General features: G+C 42.8%; 2 protein-coding genes across 2 annotated transcripts; both read left to right on the forward strand.

Annotated features, from left to right (window-relative positions):
* Positions 1-3,395: 3,395 nt before the first annotated feature.
* LOC115120932 (DnaJ (Hsp40) homolog, subfamily C, member 25) lies at positions 3,396-13,926 on the forward strand. Its single transcript, XM_029649917.1, has 4 exons — positions 3,396-3,755; positions 6,867-7,019; positions 7,218-7,688; positions 13,701-13,926. Exons 1-4 carry the CDS (start codon positions 3,459-3,461, stop codon positions 13,821-13,823), a joined length of 1,044 nt encoding a protein of 347 aa, XP_029505777.1. The 5' UTR covers positions 3,396-3,458; the 3' UTR covers positions 13,824-13,926.
* Positions 13,927-17,328: 3,402 nt separating this feature from the next.
* gng10 (guanine nucleotide binding protein (G protein), gamma 10) lies at positions 17,329-19,009 on the forward strand. Its single transcript, XM_029649919.2, has 3 exons — positions 17,329-17,533; positions 18,121-18,247; positions 18,677-19,009. Exons 1-2 carry the CDS (start codon positions 17,453-17,455, stop codon positions 18,244-18,246), a joined length of 207 nt encoding a protein of 68 aa, XP_029505779.1. The 5' UTR covers positions 17,329-17,452; the 3' UTR covers position 18,247; positions 18,677-19,009.
* The last annotated feature ends 6,168 nt before the right edge of the window (positions 19,010-25,177 follow it).

Below are 25,177 nucleotides of genomic sequence, written 5' to 3' on the forward strand. Positions count from 1 at the left end.
GCTGTAGTGAAATGCTAATTGCTGTAGTGAAATGCTAAATGCTGGGCTCTTCTCCTCAGTGCAATACACAAATAAAATGTATTTATAAAGCCCTTCTTACATCAGCTGATATCTCAAAGTGCTGTACAGAAACCCAGCCTAAAACCCCAAACAGCAAGCAATGCAGGTGTAGAAGCACAGTGGCTGTGAAAAACGCCCTAGAAAGGCCAAAACCTAGGAAGAAACCTAGAGAGGAACCAGGCTATGAGGGGGTGGCCAGTCCTCTTTGTCCACATCCATGTGTCCATTACTAGAACCCTGGGGATGTGTCGGGATGGCGATGGGGATGTGTCCAGAGGATGGTTCACTAGAACGGCCTGGGGATGTGTCCAGAGGGTGGTGGTCACTAGAACGGCCTGGGGATGTGTCCAGAGGATGGTGGTCACTAGAACGGCGATGTGTCCAGAGGATGGTGGTCACTAGAACGTCCCGGCGATGTGTCCAGAGGATGGTGGTCACTAGAACGGCCTGGGGATGTGTCCAGAGGACGGTGGTCACTAGAACGGCCTGGGGATGTGTCCAGAGGATGGTGGTCACTAGAACGGCCTGGGGATGTGTCCAGAGGATGGTGGTCACTAGAACGGCCTGGGGATGTGTCCAGAGGGTGGTGGTCACTAGAACGGCCTGGGGATGTGTCCAGAGGATGGTGGTCACTAGAAGAGGATGGTGGTCACTAGAACGGCCTGGGGATGTGTCCAGAGGATGGTGGTCACTAGAACCAGAGGATGGTGGTCACTAGAACGGCCTGGATGTGTCCAGAGGATGGTGGTCACTAGGAGGATGGTGGTCACTAGAACGTGTGTCAGAGGATGGTGGTCACTAGAACGGCCTGGGGATGTGTCCAGAGGATGGTGGTCACTAGAACGGCCTGGGGATGTGGTGGTCACAGAACGGGGGATGTGTCCAGAGGATGGTGGTCACTAGAACGGCCTGGGGATGTGTCCAGAGGATGGTGGTCACTAGAACGGCCTGGGGATGTGTCCAGAGGATGGTGGTCACTAGAACGGCCTGGGGATGTGTCCAGAGGATGGTGGTCACTAGAACGGCCTGGGGATGTGTCCAGAGGATGGTGGTCACTAGAACGGCCTGGGGATGTGTCCAGAGGATGGTGGTCACTAGAACGGCCTGGGGATGTGTCTATGATGCAGAAACATGTTGTAAATTTGTGTGTAAACATGTGTGACCTGACCAAAACTAAAGATGGGTTCCCCTTGAAGTCTTATAGGAATATGTGCTGTCCAGTTGGAATCAGCTCAGGTACACTTTACAGGGCATTCAGAAAGTATTCAAACCCCTTCACTTTTTCCACATATTGTTACGTTACAGCCTTATTCTAAAACGGCTTAAATTATATATTTTTTCCCTCATTGATCTACACACAATACCCCATAACGACAAAGTAAAAACAGTTAAAAAAAAAAACATTTTGCAAATGTACAAATAAAAAACAGAAATACCTTTTTACATAAGTATTCAGACCCTTTGCTATGAGACTCAAAATTTAGCTCAGGTGCATCCTGTTTCCATTGATCATCCTTGAGATGTTTCTACAACTTGATTGGAGTCCACCTGTGGTAAATTCAATTGATTGGACATGACTTGGAAAAGCACACACCGGTCTATATAAGGTCTCACAGTTGACAGTGCCTGTCAGAGAAAAAAACAAGTCATGAGGTCGAAGGAATTGTCTGTAGAGCTCCGAGACATGATTGTGTCGAGGCTCAGATCTGGGGTAGGGTACCTAAAAATGTCTGCATTATTAAAGGTCCTCAAGAACACAGTGGCCTCCATCATTCTGCATTGGAAAAAGTTAGGAACCACCAAGACTCTTCCTAGAGCTGGCCAAACTGAGCAATCAGGGGAGAAGGGCCTTGGTCGGGGAAGTGACCAAGAACCTGATGGTCACTCTGACAGAATTCCAGAGTTCTTCTAGGGAGATGGGAGAACCTTCCAGAAGGACAACCATCTCTGCAGCACTCCACCAATCAGGTCTTTATGGTATAGCGGCCAGACAGAAGCCACTCCTCAGTAAAAGGCACATGACAGCCCGCTTGGAGTTTGCCAAAAGGCACCTAAAGACTCTTAGACCATGAGAAACAAGATTCTCTGGTCTGATGAAACCAAGATTGAACTCTTTGTCCTGAATGCCAAGCGCCATGTCTGGAGGAAACCTGGCACCATCCATACGGTGAAGCATGGTGGTGGTAGCATCATGCTGTGGGGATGTTTTTTTCAGGTACTGGGAGACTAGTCAGGATTGAGGGAAAGATGAATGGACCAAAGTACAGAGAGATCCTTAATGAAAACCTGCTCCAGAGCGCTCAGGACCTCAGACTGGGGCGAAGGTTCACCTTCCAACAGGGCAACGACCCAAAGTACACAGCCAAGACAATGTAGGAGTTGCTTCGGGACAATTCTCTGAAAGTCTTTGAGTGGCCCAGCCAGAGCACGAACTTGAACCCGATCAAACATCTCTGGAGAGATCTGGAAAAAAACTGTGCAGCGACATCATCCAACCTGAAAGCTTGAGAGGATCTACAGAGAATAAACTCTCCAAATACATTTGTGCCAAGCTTGTAGCGTCATACCCAAGAAGAGTCGGACTGTAATCACTGCCAAAGGTGCTTCAACAAAGTACTGAGGAAAGGGTCTGAATACTTATGTAAATGTGATATCATTTATATATATATATATATTTATATTTGCACACCAAAAAAACTGTTTTTGCTTTGTCATTATGGGGTATTGTGTGTAGATTTATGAGGGGGAAAAACAATTTAATCCATTTTAGAATAAGGCTGTAACTTAACTGTGGTCTGAATACATTCCAAATGCACTGTATATGCAAACGTATGTGGATACCCCTTCAAATGAGTGGATTTGGCTTTTTATGACCACATCTGTTGCTGACAGGTGTATAAAATTGAGCATACAGCCATGCAATCTCCATAGACAAACATTGGCAGTAGAATGGCCTTACTGAAGACCTCAGTGACTTTCAACGTGGCACCATCATAGGATGCCACCTTTCCAACAAGTCATTTGGTGAAATTTCTGCCACATCTTTATGATATATAATGTTCATAAACGCAACGTGACTGCAAGACACGGGTCGGAATGTCTGACTGAAATACGAGCGAAATCGACTTATCTTTTGCGGTGTTTGAATTTGTTTATAATATGCGGGGACATTATTGTTTGGTTGCGGGACAAAGGGCCAAAGTGTGGGACTGTCCCGCACAATCCCGGGAAATGTGGTCACCCTAGGTTAGATGGTGGTGCCATTACTTCCCCCCCTCCCCCTATTTTTTGTGAATAAATGTGCAATATACATTCCAAACTGTGAAAGGCAGCAAGACGCAACAAAGCGTCTAGTCTACCGGAAAGCAACACGAAGAAGAACTTGTGACGATAGTGAAATGGCTGCGCCCATGAAGAATGGGCGACACTTTGGTCAATGGATAGGCATTTTGTTATTTTGGGGAGGTCTCATACCCTCTGCCACGGCGCTTATCGAGGGACTTTATTGTGGCACGGAGATTTGTTACGATGTACTCGGAGTACCGAGAGATGCGGTTAAATCCGACATAGGTCGTGCATACAGACAGTTAGCCAGAAAGTATCACCCCGATAGATTCTCAAGTCTCACAGGCGAGACACGTGAAAGTGCTCATCAACATTTTTTGCTCATTGCAACTGCATATGAAACTCTGAAGGTAAGTGTAGAAACCCCACAGATGATTCGTACCATAGACCTCCATTTCTCCAGCTCTCTGGCCAAACTGGGGTTGCCGTCGGTTCTCGCTGACGTCAACTTGTGTTGTATATGCCAATGTGGCACTTTTCTCTAACCTCTGAATCAAAGGCCCGCAGTCAATTTGATCCTTTTGGCTTCTAGTGTACCAATACTGTCAATTACTCTTTACTCAAAAGACGTGAAGAGACTCAACAGTGAAGTGATCAGGATAGTCCCTTTCCACGGAGCTACCGTTGTAGTATCCTGAGAAAGGTAGATCAGGTATTTATTTATTTATTTATTTCACCTTTATTTAACCAGGTAGGCAAGTTGAGAACAAGTTCTCATTTACAACCAGTGACCTGGCCAAAATAACGCAAAGCAGTTCGACACATACAACGACACAGAGTTACACATGGAGTAAAACAAACATACAGTCAATAATACAGTATAAACAAGTCTATATACGATGTGAGCAAATGAGGTGAGATAAGGGAGGTAAAGGCAAAAAAAGGCCATGGTGGCAAAGTAAATACAATATAGCAAGTAAAACACTGGAATGGTATATTTGCAATGGAAGAATGTGCAAAGTAGAAATAAAAATAATGGGGTGCAAAGGAGCAAAATCAATAAATAAATGAAATACAGTAGGGAAAGAGGTAGTTGTTTGGGCTAAATTATAGGTGGGCTATGTACAGGTGCAGTAATCTGTAAGCTGCTCTGACAGCTGGTGCTTAAAGATAGTGAGGGAGATAAGTGTTTCCAGTTTCAGAGATTTTTGTAGTTCGTTCCAGTCATTGGCAGCAGAGAACTGGAAGGAGAGGCGGCCAAAGAAAGAATTGGTTTTGGGGGTGACTAGAGAGATATACCTGCTGGAGCGTGTGCTACAGGTGGGAGATGCTATGGTGACCAGCGAGCTGAGATAAGGGGGGACTTTACCTAGCAGGGTCTTGTAGATGACATGGAGCCAGTGGGTTTGGCGACGAGTATGAAACGAGGGCCAGCCAACGAGAGCGTACAGGTCGCAATGGTGGGTAGTATATGGGGCTTTGGTGACAAAACGGATTGCACTGTGATAGACTGCATCCAATTTGTTGAGTAGGGTATTGGAGGCTATTTTGTAAATGACATCGCCAAAGATTGGTAGGATTGTCGTTTGCGTAGAGGTGGATCAGAGACTCACCAGCAGCAAGAGCGACCTCATTGATGTATACAGAGAAGAGAGTCGGTCCAAGAATTGAACCCTGTGGCACCCCCATAGAGACTGCCAGAGGCCCGGACAACCGGTCCTCCGATTTGACACACTGAACTCTATCAGAGAAGTAGTTGGTGAACCAGGCAGGGCAATCATTTGAGAAACCAAGGCTGTCGAGTCTACCGATGAGGATGTGGTGATTGACAGAGTCGAAAGCCTTGGCCAGATCAATGAATACGGCTGCACAGTAATGTTTCTTATCGATGGCGGTTAAGATATCGTTTAGGACCTTGAGCGTGGCTGAGGTGCACCCATGACCAGCTCGGAAACCAGATTGCATAGCATAGAAGGTATGGTGAGATTCAAAATGGTCGGTAATCTGTTTGTTGACTTGGCTTTTGAAGACCTTAGAAAGGCAGGGTAGTATAGATATGGGTCTGTAGCAGTTTGGGTCTAGAGTGTCACCTCCTTTGAAGAGGGGGATGGCCGCAGCAGCTTTCCAATCTTTGGGAATCTCAGACGACACGGAAGAGAGGTTGAACAGGCTAGTAATAGGGGTGGCAACAATTTCGGCAGATAATTTTAGAAAGAAAGGGTCCAGATTGTCTAGCCCAGCTGATTTGTAGGGGTCCAGATTTTGCAGCTCTTTCAGAACATCATCAGCTGAACGGATTTGGGAGAAGGAGAAATGGGGAAGGCTTGGGCGAGTTGATATGGGGGGTGCAGTGCTGTTGACCAGGGTAGGAGTAGCCAGGTGGAAAGCATGGCCAGCTGTAGAAAAATGCTTATTGAAATACTCAATTATGTTTATCTATAACCAGTTGGAGACTTTTATCTCCCTCACCAACTTCAAACATCAGCTATCCGAGCAGCTAACCGATCGCTGCAGCTGTACATAGTCTATTGGTAAATAGCCCACCCTTTTTCACCTACCTCATTCCCATACTGTTTTTATACTGTTTTTTTATTTATTTATTTACTTTTCTGCTCTTTTGCACACCAATATCTCTACCTGTACATGACCATCTGATCATTTATCACCCCAGTGTTAATCTGCAAAATTGTAATTATTCGCCTACCTCCTCATGCCTTTTGCACACATTGTATATAGACTCCCCTTTTTTTCTACTGTGTTATTGACTTGTTAATTGTTTACTCCATGTGTAACTCTGTGTTGTCTGTTCACACTGCTATGCTTTATCTTGGCCAGGTCGCAGTTGCAAATGAGAACTTGTTCTCAACTAGCCTACCTGGTTAAATAAAGGTGAAATAAAAATAAAACAATATCTAGGCTATATTCTCTTGTTTGTTGTAATCTAAAAGGCAAAAACTGATCCTAAGTAAGCACTCCTACTCATAGATGCTTCATATATACATAAAGCTGTAAATCATTCTGATAAGGGGCAGGTAGCCTAGTGGTTAGAGTGTAGAGGTGGCAGGTAGCCTAGTGGTTAGAGTGTAGAGGTGGCAGGGTAGCCTAGTGGTTAGAGTGTAGAGGAGGCAGGGTAGCCTAGTGGTTAGAGTGTAGAGGTGGCAGGGTAGCCTAGTGGTTAGAGTGTAGAGGTGGCAGGGTAGCCTAGTGGTTAGAGTGTAGAGGTGGCAGGTAGCCTAGTGGTTAGAGCGTTGGGCCAGTAACCGAAAGGTTGCTGGATCAAATCCCCGAACTGACAAGGTAAAAAAATCTGTCATTCTGAACAAGGCAGTTAACCCACTGTTCCTAGGCTGTCATTAAAAATAAGAATTTGTTCTTAACTTACTTGCCTGGTTAAATAAAGTTAATATATATACTTTTTTTTTAAATCTTCTTGTATTCTTGTTACTAGGCCTATTGTCTAGTGGTCGTAATAGTTTGTTAAAGGAAGGTGAAAATAAGAGCCATTTCCTCCTGTGTATCAGGATGAGGACTCCCGTAGAGACTATGACTACATGCTGGACCACCCTGAAGAGTACTACAGCCACTACTACACCTACTACAGGAGACGACTGGCACCTAAAGTGGACGTACGGATTGTCATTCTGGTCACCGTGGTTGCTATATCCATCTTTCAGGTACAGTCGTATCGTCACATTCTCTCAAAAGTCTTTTTGGCTTAAATGCAATTATATATTTCAATGGAAATTGTTTCCACACTAAAACCAAATAGTCCCCATGTGGCAACCTATTTCATGTCCATAGGACTCTGGTCAAAAGAAGTGCACTGAATAGGTTGCCATTTGGGAAACATTCTAACACTTTTCTTCCTTCAGTACTACAGTTGGTGGGCCAGCTACACTGAAGCCATCAACTACCTATCAACGGTCCCCAAGTTTCGTATCCAGGCGACAGAGATAGCCAAGCAGCTGGGTCTCCTGAACAAGACAAAAGAGAAGGGCAAGAACCGTCGGTCCAAAGAGGAGATCCGGGAACAGGAAGAAGAGATCATCCGTGACATCATCAAGAACAAGATCGACATCAAGGGAGGCTACCAGAAGCCTGAAATCTTGGACATCCTGCTCTGTCAGATTGTCCTGTTCCCTTACTGCCTGTGTGCCTATGTGGTCTGGTACTGTAAGTGGATCTACAGGTTCACCATCTGCAGAGAGGAGTACGGAGACGAGGAGAAGCTCTACATCATCAGGAGGAACATGAAGATGTCTCAGTCTCAGTTCGACAGTCTGGAGGCGGAGCAGAGAGACACCTTACTGGCGAGGCAGCTCTGGATCAAAGACAACTATGAGGTCTGTAGTAATGTAGTAGTAGTGGGGGGCGGCAGAAGTTGTTGTAGTATTAAAGTAGTATTATAGTATCTAGTATTATAGTAGTAGTAGTAGTAGTAGTAGTAGTAGTAGTAGTAGTGGGATAGAAGAAGTTGTTGTAGTATTATAGTAGTATTATAGTAGTAGGGGGGGGGCAGGACTTGTTGTATTATTATAGTATCTAGTATTATAGTAGTAGTGGTGGGGGACAGGACTTGTTGTAGTATTATAGTATCTAGTATTATAGTATGTAGTATTATAGTAGTAGTGGTGGGGGGACGGTAGAAGTTGTTGTAGTATTATAGTATCTTGTAGTATTATAGCATCTAGTACTATAGTAGTAGTAGTAGTAGTGGTGGGTGGACGGCAGAAGTTGTTGTAGTATTATAGTATCTAGTATTATAGTATCTAGTATTATAGTAGTAGTAGTAGGGGGGCGCAGGAATTGTTGTAGTATTATAGTAGTAGTTATTGGGGGGGGGGAAGTTGTTGTTGTAGTGGTGGGGGGGACGACAGGAGTTGTTGTATTGTAGTAGTAGTAGTATCACTGGTATAGTTGTAGTATTAACGCTGTAGCAGTATTAGTAGCAGTAATATTATGTAGTAGTTGTATAGTTATAGTTGTAGTAGCTAGTAACATTAGTAGTATAGTTGTTTTAGGATTTTTGTAGTAGTATAGTTGTAGTAGTACTGTAGTAGTATGATATTTGTAGTAGTTGTAGCAGTATATTTGTAGTAGCAGTAGTGTAGTAGTATGATATTTGTAGTAGTATAGTTGTAGCAGTATAGTTGTAGTAGTATAGTTGTAGCAGTATAGTTGTAGTAGTATGACATTTGTAGTAGTATAGTTGTTATAGTTGTAGCAGTATAGTTGTAGCAGTTGTAGCCGTGTAGTAGTAGTAGTATAGTTGTAGCAGTAGTAGTATAGTTGTTATAGTTGTAGCAGTATAGTTGTAGCAGTTGTAGCCGTGTAGTAGTAGTAGTATAGTTGTAGCAGTAGTAGTATAGTTGTTATAGTTGTAGCAGTATAGTTGCAGTAGTGTAGTAGTATAGTTGTAGCAGTATAGTTGCAGTAGTGTAGTAGTATGACATTTGTAGTAGTATAGTTGTTATAGTTGTAGCAGTGTAGTTGTAGCAGTATAGTTGTAGCAGTTGTAGCCGTGTAGTAGTAGTAGTAGTATAGTTGTAGCAGTGGTTGTAGCAGTATGGTTGCAGCAGTTGGCTTGTAGCAGTAGTAGTAGTAGCAGTAGCATAGTTGTAGCAGCTGTAGCAGTAGCAGTTGTAGTTGTAGCAGTTGTTGTAGTTGTTGTAGCAGTATGGTTGTAGTAGTTGTAGCAGTTGTTGTAGCAGTGTAGTAGTAGTAGTATAGTTGTAGCAGTGTAGTTGTTGCAGTGTAGTTGTAGCAGTGTAGTTGTAGCAGTGTAGTTGTAGCAGTGTAGTTGTAGCAGTGTAGTTGTAGCAGTTGTAGTTGTAGTAGTAGTAGTATAGTTGTAGCAGTGTAGTTGTAGCAGTATAGTTGTAGCAGTGTAGTTGTTGTAGTTGTAGCAGTGTAGTTGTAGCAGTTGTAGCAGTTGTAGTTGTAGCAGTGTAGTTGTAGCAGTGTAGTTGTAGCAGTGTAGTTGTAGCAGTTGTAGCAGTATAGTAGTTGTAGCAGTATAGTTGTAGCAGTGTAGTTGTAGCAGTGTAGTTGTAGCAGTGTAGTTGTAGCAGTGTAGTTGTAGCAGTGTAGTTGTAGCAGTTGTAGCAGTATAGTAGTAGTAGTATAGTTGTAGCAGTGTAGTTGTAGCAGTGTAGTTGTAGCAGTGTAGTTGTAGCAGTGTAGTTGTAGCAGTTGTAGTAGTTGTAGCAGTATAGTTGTAGCAGTGTAGTTGTAGCAGTGTAGTTGTAGCAGTGTAGTTGTAGCAGTGTAGTTGTAGCAGTGTAGTTGTAGCAGTGTGGTTGTAGCAGTATGGTTGTAGCAGTGTAGTTGTAGCAGTGTAGTTGTAGCAGTGTAGTTGTAGCAGTGTAGTTGTAGCAGTGTGGTTGTAGCAGTGTAGTTGTAGCAGTGTAGTTGTAGCAGTATAGTTGTAGCAGTTGTAGCAGTGTAGTTGTAGCAGTGTAGTTGTAGCAGTGTAGTTGTAGCAGTGTAGTTGTTGCAGTGTAGTTGTAGCAGTATGGTTGTAGCAGTATAGTTGTAGCAGTATAGTTGTAGCAGTGTAGTTGTAGCAGTATGGTTGTAGCAGTATAGTTGTAGCAGTATGGTTGTAGCAGTATGGTTGTAGCAGTATGGTTGTAGCAGTGTGGTTGTAGCAGTGTAGTTGTAGCAGTTGTAGTTGTAGCAGTATAGTTGTAGCAGTGTAGTTGTAGCAGTATGGTTGTAGCAGTTGTAGTTGTAGCAGTATAGTTGTAGCAGTTGTAGTTGTAGCAGTTGTAGTTGTAGCAGTTGTAGTTGTAGCAGTTGTAGTTGTAGCAGTTGTAGTTGTAGCAGTTGTAGTTGTAGCAGTATAGTTGTAGCAGTTGTAGTTGTAGCAGTATAGTTGTAGCAGTTGTAGTTGTAGCAGTTGTAGTTGTAGCAGTTGTAGTTGTAGCAGTGTAGTTGTAGCAGTTGTAGTTGTAGCAGTGTAGTTGTAGCAGTGTAGTTGTAGCAGTGTAGTTGTAGCAGTATGGTTGTAGCCTTATAGTTGTAGCAGTGTAGTTGTAGCAGTGTAGTTGTAGCAGTATAGTTGTTGTAGTTGTAGCAGTGTAGTTGTAGCAGTGTAGTTGTAGCAGTATAGTTGTAGCAGTATAGTTGTAGCAGTATGGTTGTAGCAGTATAGTTGTAGCAGTATGGTTGTAGCAGTATAGTTGTAGCAGTGTAGTTGTAGCAGTATGGTTGTAGCAGTTGTAGTTGTAGCAGTATAGTTGTAGCAGTTGTAGTTGTAGCAGTGTAGTTGTAGCAGTTGTAGCAGTGTAGTTGTAGCAGTGTAGTTGTAGCAGTTGTAGTTGTAGCAGTATAGTTGTAGCAGTTGTAGTTGTAGCAGTATAGTTGTAGCAGTTGTAGTTGTAGCAGTGTAGTTGTAGTTGTAGCAGTTGTAGTTGTAGCAGTGTAGTTGTAGCAGTGTAGTTGTAGCAGTATGGTTGTAGCAGTATGGTTGTAGCAGTATGGTTGTAGCAGTATAGTTGTAGCAGTGTAGTTGTAGCAGTGTAGTTGTAGCAGTGTAGTTGTAGCAGTATAGTTGTTGTAGTTGTAGCAGTGTAGTTGTAGCAGTGTAGTTGTAGCAGTGTAGTTGTAGCAGTATAGTTGTAGCAGTATGGTTGTAGCAGTATGGTTGTAGCAGTATAGTTGTAGCAGTGTAGTTGTAGCAGTATGGTTGTAGCAGTGTAGTTGTAGCAGTGTAGTTGTAGCAGTATGGTTGTAGCAGTATAGTTGTAGCAGTGTGGTTGTAGCAGTGTAGTTGTAGCAGTGTGGTTGTAGCAGTGTAGTTGTAGCAGTATGGTTGTAGCAGTATAGTTGTAGCAGTATGGTTGTAGCAGTATAGTTGTAGCAGTGTGGTTGTAGCAGTGTAGTTGTAGCAGTGTAGTTGTAGCAGTATGGTTGTAGCAGTATAGTTGTAGCAGTATGGTTGTAGCAGTATAGTTGTAGCAGTGTGGTTGTAGCAGTGTAGTTGTAGCAGTTGTAGTTGTAGCAGTATAGTTGTAGCAGTAGTAGTTGTAGCAGTATAGTTGTAGCAGTTGTAGTTGTAGCAGCAGTATGGTTGTAGCAGTATAGTTGTAGCAGTATGGTTGTAGCAGTGTAGCAGTGTTGTAGCAGTTAGTTGCAGTGTAGTTGTAGCAGTTGTTGTAGTTGTAGCAGTGTAGTTGTAGCAGTTGTAGTTGTAGCAGTGTAGTTGTAGCAGTGTAGTTGTAGCAGTGTAGTTGTAGCAGTATGGTTGTAGCAGTATAGTTGTAGCAGTATGGTTGTAGCAGTATAGTTGTAGCAGTATGTTGTAGCAGTAGTTGTAGCAGTGTAGTTGTAGCAGTATGGTTGTAGCAGTTGTTGTAGTTGTTGCAGTATAGTTGTAGCAGTGTAGTTGTAGCAGTGTAGTTGTAGCAGTGTGTAGCAGTTGGTTGTAGCAGTATGGTTGTAGTATGTTGTAGTATGTTGTAGCAGTGTAGTTGTAGCAGTGTAGTTGTATAGTTGTAGCAGTATAGTTGTAGTAGTTGTAGGTTGTAGCAGTATAGTTGTAGCAGTTGTAGCAGTAGCAGTTGTAGCAGTATGGCTGTAGCAGTATAGTTGTAGCAGTGTAGTTGTAGCAGTATGGTTGTAGCAGTTGTAGTTGTAGCAGTATAGTTGTAGCAGTTGTAGTTGTAGCAGTGTAGTTGTAGCAGTTGTAGCAGTGTAGTTGTAGCAGTGTAGTTGTAGCAGTTGTAGTTGTAGCAGTATAGTTGTAGCAGTTGTAGTTGTAGCAGTATAGTTGTAGCAGTGTAGTTGTAGCAGTATGGTTGTAGCAGTATAGTTGTAGCAGTATGGTTGTAGCAGTATAGTTGTAGCAGTGTAGTTGTAGCAGTGTAGTTGTAGTTGTAGCAGTGTAGTTGTAGCAGTGTAGTTGTAGCAGTATAGTTGTTGTAGTTGTAGCAGTGTAGTTGTAGCAGTGTAGTTGTAGCAGTATAGTTGTAGCAGTATAGTTGTAGCAGTGTAGTTGTAGCAGTATAGTTGTAGCAGTATAGTTGTAGCAGTATAGTTGTAGCAGTGTAGTTGTAGCAGTGTAGTTGTAGCAGTGTAGTTGTAGCAGTGTAGTTGTAGCAGTGTAGTTGTAGCAGTATAGTTGTAGCAGTATGGTTGTAGCAGTATGGTTGTAGCAGTATAGTTGTAGCAGTGTAGTTGTAGCAGTGTAGTTGTAGCAGTGTAGTTGTAGCAGTATAGTTGTAGCAGTATAGTTGTAGCAGTATGGTTGTAGCAGTATAGTTGTAGCAGTATAGTTGTAGCAGTGTAGTTGTAGCAGTGTAGTTGTAGCAGTTGTAGTTGTAGCAGTATAGTTGTTGTAGTTGTAGCAGTGTAGTTGTAGCAGTATAGTTGTTGTAGTTGTAGCAGTATAGTTGTAGCAGTATAGTTGTAGCAGTTGTAGCAGTATAGTTGTAGTTGTAGCAGTATAGTTGTAGTAGTAATAGTAGTAGTAGTAGTAGTAGTAGTAGTAGTAGTAATAGTAATAGTAGTAGCAGTTGTAATAGTGGTGTAGCAGTAGTGGCAGTGGCAGTGGTAGCAGTGGTTGTAGCAGCATAGCAGTGGCAGCATGGTGGCAGTAGTTGTAGCAGCAGTAGTGGCAGCAGTAGTAGTGGTAGTAGTAGTAGTGGTGCAGTAGTAGCAGTAGTAGTAGCAGTAGCAGTGGCAGTGGTGGTGGTGGTAATGTAGTAGCAGTGGTGGTAGTAGTAGTAGTAGTTGTAGTAGTAGTAGTATAGTGGTAGTAATAGTAGTAGTAGTAGTAATAGTAGTAGTAGTAGTAGTAGTAGTGGTAGTAATAGTAATAGTGGTAGTAATAGTAATAGTGGTAGTAATACTAGTAGCAGTTGTAATAGTAGTAGTGGTAGTGGTAGTGGTAGTAGTAGTAGTAGTAATAGTAGTAGTAGTAGTAATAGTAGTAGTAGTAGTAATAGTAATAGTGGTAGTGGTAGCAGTAGTAGTAGTAGTAGTAGTAGTAGTAGTGGTAGTAGTAGTAGTAATAGTAGTAGTAGTGGTAGTAATAGTAATAGTAGTAGTAGTAGTGGTAGTAGTAGTAGTAGTGGTAGCAGTAGCAGCAGTAGTAGTAGTAGTAGTAGTAGTGGTAGTGGTAGTAGCGGTAGCAGTAGTAGTAGTGGTAGTAGTAGTAGTAGTGGTAGTGGTAGTGGTAGTAGTAGTAGTCGTAGTGACAGTGTGAAGCTTTGCACCATGTATTATGATGTGATCACAACATGTTTTGCCAGCTCCATGTTTGGCAAAGGGGGGCAGAAACAGACTGACACTAACCCCAAATGATTTCTGAATGTGTTTCTACAGTTCTATTGCTTTCTGTTGTTGTACAGGTGTACAAGGAAGAACAGGAGGAAGAGATGAAGATGAAGATGGCCCTGGATCCCAGGTGGAAGAGGTACCGACGGTGGATGAAGAATGAAGGACCTGGACGACTCACTTTTATTGACGATTGACAACATGCCGATCAATAATCACACCTGACTTGTGCCTGTTATACAGTCACACTGTGTTTGTATACCTGTGTATTTGTGAATAAATCTACTGATGATGTTTATACAGACGATTAACAATCATTCCTATTTGTACGGAATGGTAACGTTATTTTCAAGAGATATTCTATCGGGACAGAGATCTTTTATATAATGATGAGATGCTCATGTCTCCGCCCCTAACGACAGGAGTCGTTGTCCCGACAGGCAATAATCTTTGGTCTGCTTAAGCCCATAGAAATGCATTGGGCTTATTTTGGACAGAGTTTGGCGAGGGATACGCCTCCTCTTTGATAGAAGACACAGGTGGAGTCTATATCATTGGTTCTCGTCTTCAAACCCGCTGCTTGAAGTGTTGCCTCATCAGATGTCCTCACACTGTTGCTCTCTGTTATTGTGCATGAGCATTTAGTTGGATAGAGGGCACACTTAACAAAGGTAAAAGATGAGCTCTAGTATATCTCTATGTTCATATATCTTCTATACTCATTTATTAAGATGTCGTAGTACTTCAAATTATATATTTTTTTCATGGATTGGGGACGTTTTAAGGTGAACGGTATTTTTATAGCTTTTAAGGTATATGGAATATTTTTGCAGTGTACTCACTGCTGGTGCTGCCTTTCATAAAATGGTCTTTCAGCGTTCTGCCTGTATCAGAAAGGTGTATCAGAAACCTGCTTGAAGGAGCTGCTCTTATTACGAAGCCTACTGTATTTGGAACACAACCCAAGGTTTACAGTCCGTTGTAGTTGCTCGTCTGTCTCTGGTCTGTCATCCCATCAGATCCAAATGAGCTCTACTTCTGGTCTCCGTTGGTCCGTGAACCATTGGGGGCTCCTGAGTGGCGCAGCGGTCTAAGGCATCGCAGTGCTAGAGGGCATCACTACAGACCCTGGTTCAATCCTGGGCTGTATCACAACCGGCCGTGATCGGAAGTCCCATAGGGCGGCACACTATTGACCCAGTGTCGTCCTGGTTAGGGTTTGGCCTTCATTGTAAATAAGAATTTGTTCTTGACTGACTTGCCTAGTTAAATTAAAGGAACAGTCTTCATCTGGGTCAGGCAAACCTCCCCCGTAATCTGAATGACATTGTCTTACCTGGGAAGACTGTTTTGAATCACAGTTGAAAGTACCGGTACACACAATTATACAAACTATTCATAACCCCTCCTAAAATATTAAAAATGATATATTTTAACTGTGGATGTCTTTTTCATACACAGTTGAAGTCCGAAGTTTACATACACCTTAGCCAAATACATTTAAACTCAGTTTTTTTTTTTTTTACAATTCCTGACTTTTAATCCTAATAAACATTCCTTGTTTTAGGTCAGTTAGGATCACCACTTCATTTAAAGATTGAAAAGTCAGAATAATAGTAGAGAGAGGGATTTATTTCACTTTTATTTCTTTCATCACATTCCCAGTGGGTCAGAAGTTTACATACACTCAATTAGTATTTGGTAGCATTGCCTTTAAATTGTTTAACTTGAGTCAAACGTTTTGGGTAGCCTTCCACAAGTTTCCCACAATAAGTTGGGTGAATTTTGGTCCATTCCTCCTGACAGAGCTGGTGTAACTGTGTCATGTTTGTAGGCCTTCTTGCTCACACACGCTTTTTCAGTTCTGCCCACACATTTTCTATAGAATTGAGGTCAGGCCTTTGTGATGGCCACTCCAATACCTTGACTTTGTTGTCCTTATGCCATTTTGCCACAACTTTGGAAGTATGCTTGGGGTCATTGTCCATTTGGAAGACCCATTTGCGACCAAGCTTTAACTTCCTGACTGATGTCTTGAGGTGTTGCTTCAATAAATCCACATTATTTTCCTTTCTCATGAAGCCATCTATTTTGTGAAGTGCACCAGTCCCTCCTGCAGCAAACCAACTCCACAACATGATGCTGCCATCCCCGTGCTTCACGGTTGGGATGGTGTTCTTCGGCTTGCAAGTCTCCCCCTTTTTCCTCCAAACATAACGATGGTCATTATGGCCAAACAGTTATATTTTTGTTTCATCAGACCAGATGATATTTCTCCAAAAAAGTACGATCTTTGTTCCCTTGTGCAGTTGCAAACTGTAGTCTGGCTTTTTTTATGGCAGTTTTTGAGCATTGGCTTCTTCCTTGCTGAGCGGCCTTTCAAGTTATGACAATATAGGAATTGTTTTACTGTGGATATAGATACTTTTGTACCTGTTTCCTCCAGCATCTTCACAAGGTCCTTTGCTGTTGTTCTGGGATTGACTTGCACTTTTCACACAAAAGTACGTTCATCTCTAGGAGACAGACGGCTGCGTGGTCCCATGGTGTTTATACTTGCGTACTATTGTTTGTACAGATGAACGTTGTACCTTCATGCGTTTGGAAAGGTCCACAATTTTTTTTCTGAGGTCTTGGCTGATGTCTTTTGATTTTCTCATGATGTCAAGCAAAGAGGCACTGAGATTGAAGGTAGGCCTTGAAATACATCCACAGGCATAGTTTGTTAACAAGACATTTGTGAAGTGGATGAAAAACTAGTTTTAAGTACTCCAACCTAAGTGTATGTAAACTTCCGACTTCAACTGTACCTGTCAGATGCAAAACATAGATGCCAATGCAAATGTAGTACCAATACTGCAGCTGCGGGCCTCTGAGAGCCTGATTTTATTTTTTGGGGTCTGGAGATCCAATAGCCATAGGGAGCATGGGCACAAGGGCAAATGCCCCCTCAGAATTTAGCCGTTAAAGTTCGAATTTGGGCACACAAAAAAAAAACTGTCCAACTCCACCCTTTTCTCAATTTTCTAACAAAAATCGAGGTGTGCCTTTGGGGGTTCGTTGACGTCTCATTCTGGTCATGCACATCGCAACCGACCTAGCTAGTTTGTTAGCTAAGCTAGCCAGTAACTCCTCCAGTATTTGTTGACGTCATTTCACAGGATTTTGTTTTGAACGGAAGCTGTAGAGATCAGTAAGAAAGGGCACTTCTTTGGCCAAATAAATATCTTATTCATATGTTTTGTTTTTAAGCATTAAATTACCTGGTATGATGGTGCATTGATCAGCTATACAGTTTAAAGATGTTTTTTGTTCAGGTTTTTTCAGGGTAAAATCAAATGTAAAGGAATGAGAGTCTTATTCAGTTCATTTAGTTATTGCTTGTTTTTCTAAAGTATACCAAACTTGCCAGCAGACATGCCAGCTAACATAGTTAGACAAACTAGCTATTCTAAATTGATTTATGGCTTTTTGGAAGCTAGTTATGAGGATGGGAGATTGGGAACCTATCTGGGCTTGCTAGCTAACGTCATACAATTGCTAGGTGTCTAGTAATAAATACATGTTTTTTTTTAAGGAAAACGAGCACCATGCTTCTTTCTGCATCCTCCCACTTTGTGCCCCATCAGATTTGTGAGTTGCATGACGCCCCTGGTCCTCCCCATCTGTGGATGTGGCTTCCTGCTTCAAAAGTTTGGGAAGTTAATTTTTTCTTCTTCTTTTTTTTTACCAGTCCAGAAAGCGCCGTTTCCCGTCCATATCTCTAATAGTCCTCAAACTATTTGACAAAAAAAATCAAGAAAGAAAGAAAGAAAATCAACAAAACATGACGTCTAATTCCAACGTGTCCAACATGCGTCGACTTGTTGAACAACTGAAACTCGAAGCCAGTTTGGAACGGATTAAGGTAAACGAAAATAACATTTTAAAGAAAGACAGGCAGAAGCTTTTGCATAGGATAGATTTTGGGGTGTATTTTTTGCAATGTCATTTGAAACGATGATTGTAAACGTGTGGGTGATGATGGCATTTAATTTAGTCTACAGTATCTGTTTCAGACAGCTTTTATGTGACTGTGACGTGACTGATGCTTGTGAAAAGATTCGTTAATTCCGTTTATAAATTGAGTCGACCAAAATTGGCCTTGATACTTCCTAAATAAAAATTGATTCGCCATGGTACTATATAATTCATTCATTCATTGTCTGCCGTCTCATTAACTACATGGAATTATTGCTTGATGATATTAAACGGGTCACTGCAGGTTAAAAAAATGCCAATGGAGTTATGATTCGGTGTCCTATTGATCTTAAACCAGAAACTATCAGGAAATAAACTCTGATCGTATTCCCTCCCCCTACACACACACACACACACTTTAACAGTGTTAGTTTCATCAGCTGCTGTACAGATATGATACAAAACATGATAGGAACATCGTTTTTGGACTTCACAGGCCCCTCTTTAAGCATTTAAACACTAATTGTACCCCAGGTGTCTCAGGCAGCGGCAGAGCTCCAGCAGTACTGCCATCAGAATGCGGCTAAAGATGCTCTGCTGGTCGGGGTTCCGGCAGGCTCCAACCCCTTCAGAGAACCACGATCCTGTAACCTGTTCTAAGGTACTAAACTCTTGTCTATGTTGCATCTCGTTATAGCACCCTATTCCCTATATAGTGCACTACTTTAGACCAGAGCCCTATAGAACCCTATTCCCTATATAGTGCACTACTTTAGACCAGAGCCCTATGGAACCCTATTCCCTCTATATAGTGCACTACTTTAGACCAGAGCCCTATGGAACCCTATTCCCTATATAGTGCACTACTTTAGACCAGGGTCTAGGCTGGGGGACCTATGCAGGGGGCCTGCGGGTTCCTCGGAGAGGGGAAATACAACTAAATATGATGAAGTGCCTTCTGCCTTGTTTTTGATGACCAATGAACCTTTTAACCCAAGAGCAACTTCCATCTACAAAGGGCTACAGCGCTTTCTATCCTCCTTTTAAATAGATATATATATATATGTATGTTATGTGTTTTTTTTTGCAGGACCTGACACAAAAATGGCGGAGTCATGCAGAGGAAAACTTACGTTGGAATCCAAAAACGATGAAAAAGTGATCAGGCTGCATTCATTGAGAGATATATGTTTTCTCTTGTGCCACGTGGCTTTGTTATGTTTTTTTTTAAATAATATATATCATATGAAGTAATAATAGGTTTGTATATTGGAGCTCATTTTTTATATTTGTTTCTTGGATGTTTAGTATTTTTAGTCCCAAAGTTCTTTTAGTTTTTTTTTTTTACAAGTTTGGTAACATTTAATATAATGATCTGATACAGGAGTAAAATAAATAATAAATAAAATACAGGATAAAATAAGTCTAATGCTGTAATTACAACATTGTTCTTTAGCTTTGTTTTGCATTGCATCATCTGAAACTGAAGAGATGTTTTAAGTCGGGGGGGCTCGAAATTGCCTCAGTGTTTTAAGTCGGGGGGACTCAAACTGCCTCTGTGTTTTAAGTCGGGGGGCTCGAAACTGCCTCGGTGTTTTAAGTCGGGGGGCTCGAAACTGCCTCGGTGTTTTAAGTCGGGGGGGACTCGAAACTGCCTCGGTGTTTTAAGTCGGGGGGCTCGAAACTGCCTCGGTGTTTTAAGTCGGGGGACTCGAAACTGCCTCGGAATCGTTAAACTCCTTCCTTTCCTGTTGTTGAGACGTCGATGTTAAATGGAAACCGCTTATAGTCAGTGACAGGAAGCTAGGTCTTCCTGTTTCAACCCACCAGAGATACTTAATAATTCACATGGAATTCCAGTTACGTCCAGTTAATTCACAACATACAAGATGTTGTGCTGAAGACGGGTGGGGGTGGGACGGTTGGGGACAGCCACGGACTGAACTCCATCGGTTTCTTTTAGCGTCGTGGAAAAGCTGTAACTGATACCAAAGGAAAGCACTTTCCACCCATAGACCCGTATGCTTCCACCACCGCCCAGTGTCAGTAGAGCCCTGACCACAGGATGTTGCTGTGACTTCCCTTTCCCTTTAGCTTAGATTGTGTCCCAAATGGCACCTTATTGCCCGTAGGGCTCTGGTCTAAAGTAGTGCACTATATAGGGAATAGGGAGCCATTTGAGACATAGTGTTATTTTGCCATATCCTGTTTGACACGAGCGGCCGTCGTGGGTCCAGGGACCAAGGTCTCTTTCGCAAGGAAACCTAACATGCAAACATTACAAACACACTCATTATTGCCGTCGCCTCTTCCGTTCTCCGAGTGGAAAAACTTCATCAGGCTTCTAAAAGGGGCAATCTGGGATTGTTGCATTTTCATTATTTAAAAAAAAACATTATTGACATATAGCCATTGTCGTGTGAATCCCAGATTCCCTCATTTAATGATTGTTATTAGTGGTTTCCCAGTTGTTTGTCATCGTCGGATGAAGAGAGGGTAATATCCTTTGAACATGTCTGCCGATACATGTACCCTCACTTAACGTTTTTCTTGTTAACAGCCTGGTTACACCTCAACAGACTTACTTCTGCTTTTTCGGGAGCAACTCAAACTTTATTTGTCACATGCGCCGAATACAACAAGTGTCGATCTTACCGTGAAATGTTTACTTACAAGCCCTTTAACCAACAGTGCAGTGTGTTACGGTACAGAGTCAATGTGGAGGCTATATACAGGGGGTACCGGTACAGAGTCAATGTGGAGGCTATATACAGGGGGTACCAGTACAGAGTCAATGTGGAGGCTATATACAGGGGGTACCGGTACAGAGTCAATGTGGAGGCTATATACAGGGGGTACCAGTACAGAGTCAATGTGGAGGCTATATACAGGGGGTACCGGTACAGAATCAATGTGGAGGCTATATACAGGGGGTACTGGTACAGAGTCAATGTGGAGGCTATATACAGGGTGTTACGGTACAGTGTCAATGTGGAGGCTATATACAGGGGGTACCGGTACAGAGTCAATGTGGAGGCTATATACAGGGGGTACTGGTACAGAGTCAAGGTGGAGGCTATATACAGGGTGTTACGGTACAGTGTCAATGTGGAGGCTATATACAGGGGGTACTGGTACAGAGTCAAGGTGGAGGCTATATACAGGGTGTTACGGTACAGTGTCAATGTGGAGGCTATATACAGGGGGTACCGGTACAGAGTCAATGTGGAGGCTATATACAGGGGGTACTGGTACAGAGTCAATGTGGAGGCTATATACAGGGGGTACCAGTACAGAGTCAATGTGGAGGCTATATACAGGGTGTTACTGTACAGAGTCAATGTGGAGGCTATATACAGGGGGTACCAGTACAGAGTCAGTGTGGAGGCTATATACAGGGGGTACCAGTACAGAGTCAGTGTGGAAGCTATATACAGGGGGTACCGGTACAGAGTCAATGTGGAGGCTATATACAGAGTGTACCGGTACAGAGTCAATGTGGAGGCTATATACAGGGGGTACCGTTACAGAGTCAATGTGGAGGCTATATACAGGGGGTACCGGTACAGAGTCAATGTGGAGGCTATATACAGGGTGTTACGGTACAGAGTCAATGTGGAGGCTATATACAGGGGGTACTGGTACAGAGTCAATGTGGAGGCTATATACAGGGGGTACCAGTACAGAGTCAATGTGGAGGCTATATACAGGGTGTTACTGTACAGAGTCAATGTGGAGGCTATATACAGGGGGTACCAGTACAGAGTCAGTGTGGAGGCTATATACAGGGGGTACCAGTACAGAGTCAGTGTGGAAGCTATATACAGGGGGTACCGGTACAGAGTCAATGTGGAGGCTATATACAGAGTGTACCGATACAGAGTCAATGTGGAGGCTATATACAGGGGGTACCGATACAGAGTCAATGTGGAGGCTATATACAGGGGGTACCGGTACAGAGTCAGTGTGCAGGGGTACAGGCTAGTTGAGGTCATTTGTACATGTTGGTTGGGGGTGAAGTGACTATGCATAGGTAACAAACAAACAGCGAGTAGCAGCAATGTACGGGGGGGGGGGTGGGGGGGTCAATGTAAATTGTCCGATGGACATTTTATTCATTGTTCAGCAGTCTAATGACATGGGGATAGAAGCTGTTGAGGAGCCTTTTGGTCCTAGACTTGGCTCTCCGGTACCGCTAGCCGTGCTGTAGCAGAGAAAAGTCTTATAACTTGAGTGACTGGAGTCCCTGATAATTTTATGGGCTTTCCTCTGACACCACCTATTATACAGGTCCTGGATGGCAGGAAGCTTGGCCCCAGTGATATACTAGGCCGTTCGCACTACCCTCTGTAGCGCCTTATGGTCAGATGCCGAGCAGTTGCCATACCAGGCGGTGATGCAACCGATCAGGATGCTGGTCAGGATGCTCTCGATGGTGCAGCTGTAGAACCTTTTGAGGATCTGGGGGCCCATTCCAAATCTTTTTAGTCTCCTGAAGGGGAAAAGGTTTTGTCGTGCCTCTTCTTGACTGTCTTGGTGTGTTTGGACCATGTTAGTTTGTTGGTGATGTGGACACCAAGGAACTTGAAGCTCTCAACCTGCTCCACTACAGCCCCGTTGATGTTAATTGGGGGCTTGTTTAAACCTCCACGATCAGCTCCTTTGTCTAGCTCACATTGGGGGGAGAGGTTATTGTCCAGACACTGCCAGTTCTCTGACCTCCTCCCTATAAGGCCAAGGTCATTCATACACTTCCTCCACCGAGTTCGGTTTGAACTGGTTTTCTCCATGTATTTAAAGGATGTTCTTTGTTTCATATGCAGAGGCCCCTCCTTCAAAACAATATACCTTTTTCTTCTTCTTTACCAGGCTAGATACCAGATCAATGGACAATTCTGCAACCCTTTCAATTCACCACAAGATGGACACCTTTAGTATCATAAAACACTTGCTACCCCTTTAAGGCGCTAGGTTACTACTGTATGTATGTAGCTGTTCCGTCATATAGTTGTATATTAATATGTCCATCCTGGTGAAGAACAGACATTACTGTAAAACTGTAAAAGACATTACTGTAAAACAGACATTACTGTAAAACAGACATTACTGTAAAACTGTAAAACAGACATTACTGTAAAAACAGACATTACTGTAAAACAGACATTCCTGTAAAACAGACATTACTGTAAAAACAGACATTCCTGTAAAACAGACATTCCTGTAAAACAGACATTCCTGTAAAACAGACATTACTGTAAAACAGACATTACTGTAAAACAGACACTACTGGATGAGATTAAACCAGATGAAGACGGGACATTATTTTACAGGAGAACAAAGTCTTGAGTGTTGCTAGATGTACAGCAGTCAGCGATTTCTAGAGGTTGTTTTAAGTACGACAGAAAGCCAAATGTTTAGTAAACAGTCCAACGTGGGGGAGGGGTTGTTAATAGATCCAACGTGGGGGGGAGGGGTTGCTGTTATTAGATCCAACGTGGGGGAGGGGTTGCTGTTATTATATCCAACGTGGGGGAGGGGTTGTTGTTAATAGATCCAACGTGGGGGAGGGGTTGTTGTTAATAGATCCAACGTGGGGGAGAGGTTGTTGTTATTAGATCCAACGTGGGGGAGGGGTTGCTGTTATTAGATCCAACGTGGGGGAGAGGTTGCTGTTATTAGATCCAACATGGGGGAGAGGTTGTTGTTATTAGATCCAACGTGGGGGGGGGGTTGTTGTTAATAGATCCAACGTGGGGGAGGGGTTGTTGTTAATAGATCCAACGTGGGGGAGGGGTTGTTGTTAATAGATCCAACGTGGGGGAGGGGTTGTTATTAGTTAAGGGTTGTTATTAGATCCAACGTGGGGGAGGGGTTGTTGTTAATAGATCCAACGTGGGGGAGGGGTTGTTGTTAATAGATTAGATCCAACGTGGGGGGAGGGGTTGTTGTTAATAGATCCAACGTGGGGGAGGGGGGGTTGTTGTTATTAGATCCAACGTGGGGGAGGGGTTGTTGTTAATAGATCCAACGTGGGGGAGGGGTTGCTGTTATTAGATCCAACGTGGGGGAGGGGTTGTTGTTAATAGATCCAACGTGGGGGAGAGGTTGTTGTTATTAGATCCAACGTGGGGGAGGGGTTGTTGTTAATAGATCCAACGTGGGGGGGGGGTTGTTGTTAATAGATCTAACGTGGGGGAGGGGTTGTTGTTAATAGATCCAACGTGGGGGGAGGGGTTGTTATTAGATCCAACGTGGGGGAGGGGTTGTTATTAGATCCAACGTGGAGGGAGGGGTTGTTGTTAATATATCCAACGTGGGGGGAGGGGTTGTTGTTAATATATCCAACGTGGCACAGATTCATTTTGGTTGATTGTTTCCTGTCTGTTTGGTATCTTTCAAATATTGTGTTCTGTTGAATTTTAAAATATGTCTAAAACTCAATAATAACATGCTTTTGTTTCACATGTGGCCTGTCTGTGTGTAAATTAATAAAATAATCTTTAACCAAAGTGTGTTTGATTCGCTACTTATGTGAAATGACCTGAAATGATTTCTATTGATGGTATACAGACCTATTGTGGTAACGTTGATAAAGTGTACTGAGTGGGCGAACTCCCCCCCCCCCCCCCCCCAAACACACCCACATCATAGTCTATATGACTAATGTGAAGTCACCTGTCACCACCAATAGATATGTGACCTCATGGCATCATGTGACCTGCATAAGTGTCCTCGTGATGTCATGTGACCTGGATAAGTGACCTCATGGCATCATGTGACCTGGATAAGTGATGTCACGTGACACTGAGCTCCTTCTCTGGCAGTTTCCACCGATACTTATTATGGCAAACATCTATGACACGCTGAGTATTGCCTCACTCTCTCTCACGGACAATCTCTCTGAAGTCATACAACACACACGAGGAAGTCATCGTGGGTGTGTGTGTGTGTGTGTATATATATGTGTGTGTGTGTGTATATCTATATATATATATGTGTGTGTGTATGTATGTGTGTGTGTGTGTGTGTATATATATATGTGTGTTTATATATGTGTGTGTGTGTGTGTGTGTGTTTATATGTGTGTGTGTGTATATATGTGTGTGTGTGTGTGTGTATATATATGTGTGTGTGTATATGGGGTGGCAGGGTAGCCTAGTGGTTAGAGCGTTGGACTAGTAACCGGAAGAATGCAAGTTAAAACTCCGAGCTGACAAGGTACAAATCTGTCGTTCTGCCCCTGAACAGACAGTTAACCCACTGTTCCTAGACCAGTTAACCCACTGTTCCTAGGCTGTCATTGAAAATAAGAATTTGTTCTTTAACTGACGTGCCTAGGTAAATATGTGTGTGTATGTATGTGTGTGTGTGTGTGTGTGTGTGTGTGAGAGAGGGGGAGTGTTTGGAAACTCCCAACGGATACAAGAATTGCTAAAGTACATTCCTAATTACAGTCGTATGAAAAAGTTTGGGCAGCCCCTGACAATTTACATGATTTCCATTTATAAATAAGGTATAATTGGGTGTTTGGATCAGCAATTTCATTTTGATCTATCGTATAACCGATGGACACAGTAATATTTCAGTAGTG

This window comes from Oncorhynchus nerka, linkage group LG22 (assembly GCF_034236695.1).
Source record: "Oncorhynchus nerka isolate Pitt River linkage group LG22, Oner_Uvic_2.0, whole genome shotgun sequence".
Classification (NCBI taxonomy): Eukaryota; Metazoa; Chordata; class Actinopteri; order Salmoniformes; family Salmonidae; genus Oncorhynchus; species Oncorhynchus nerka.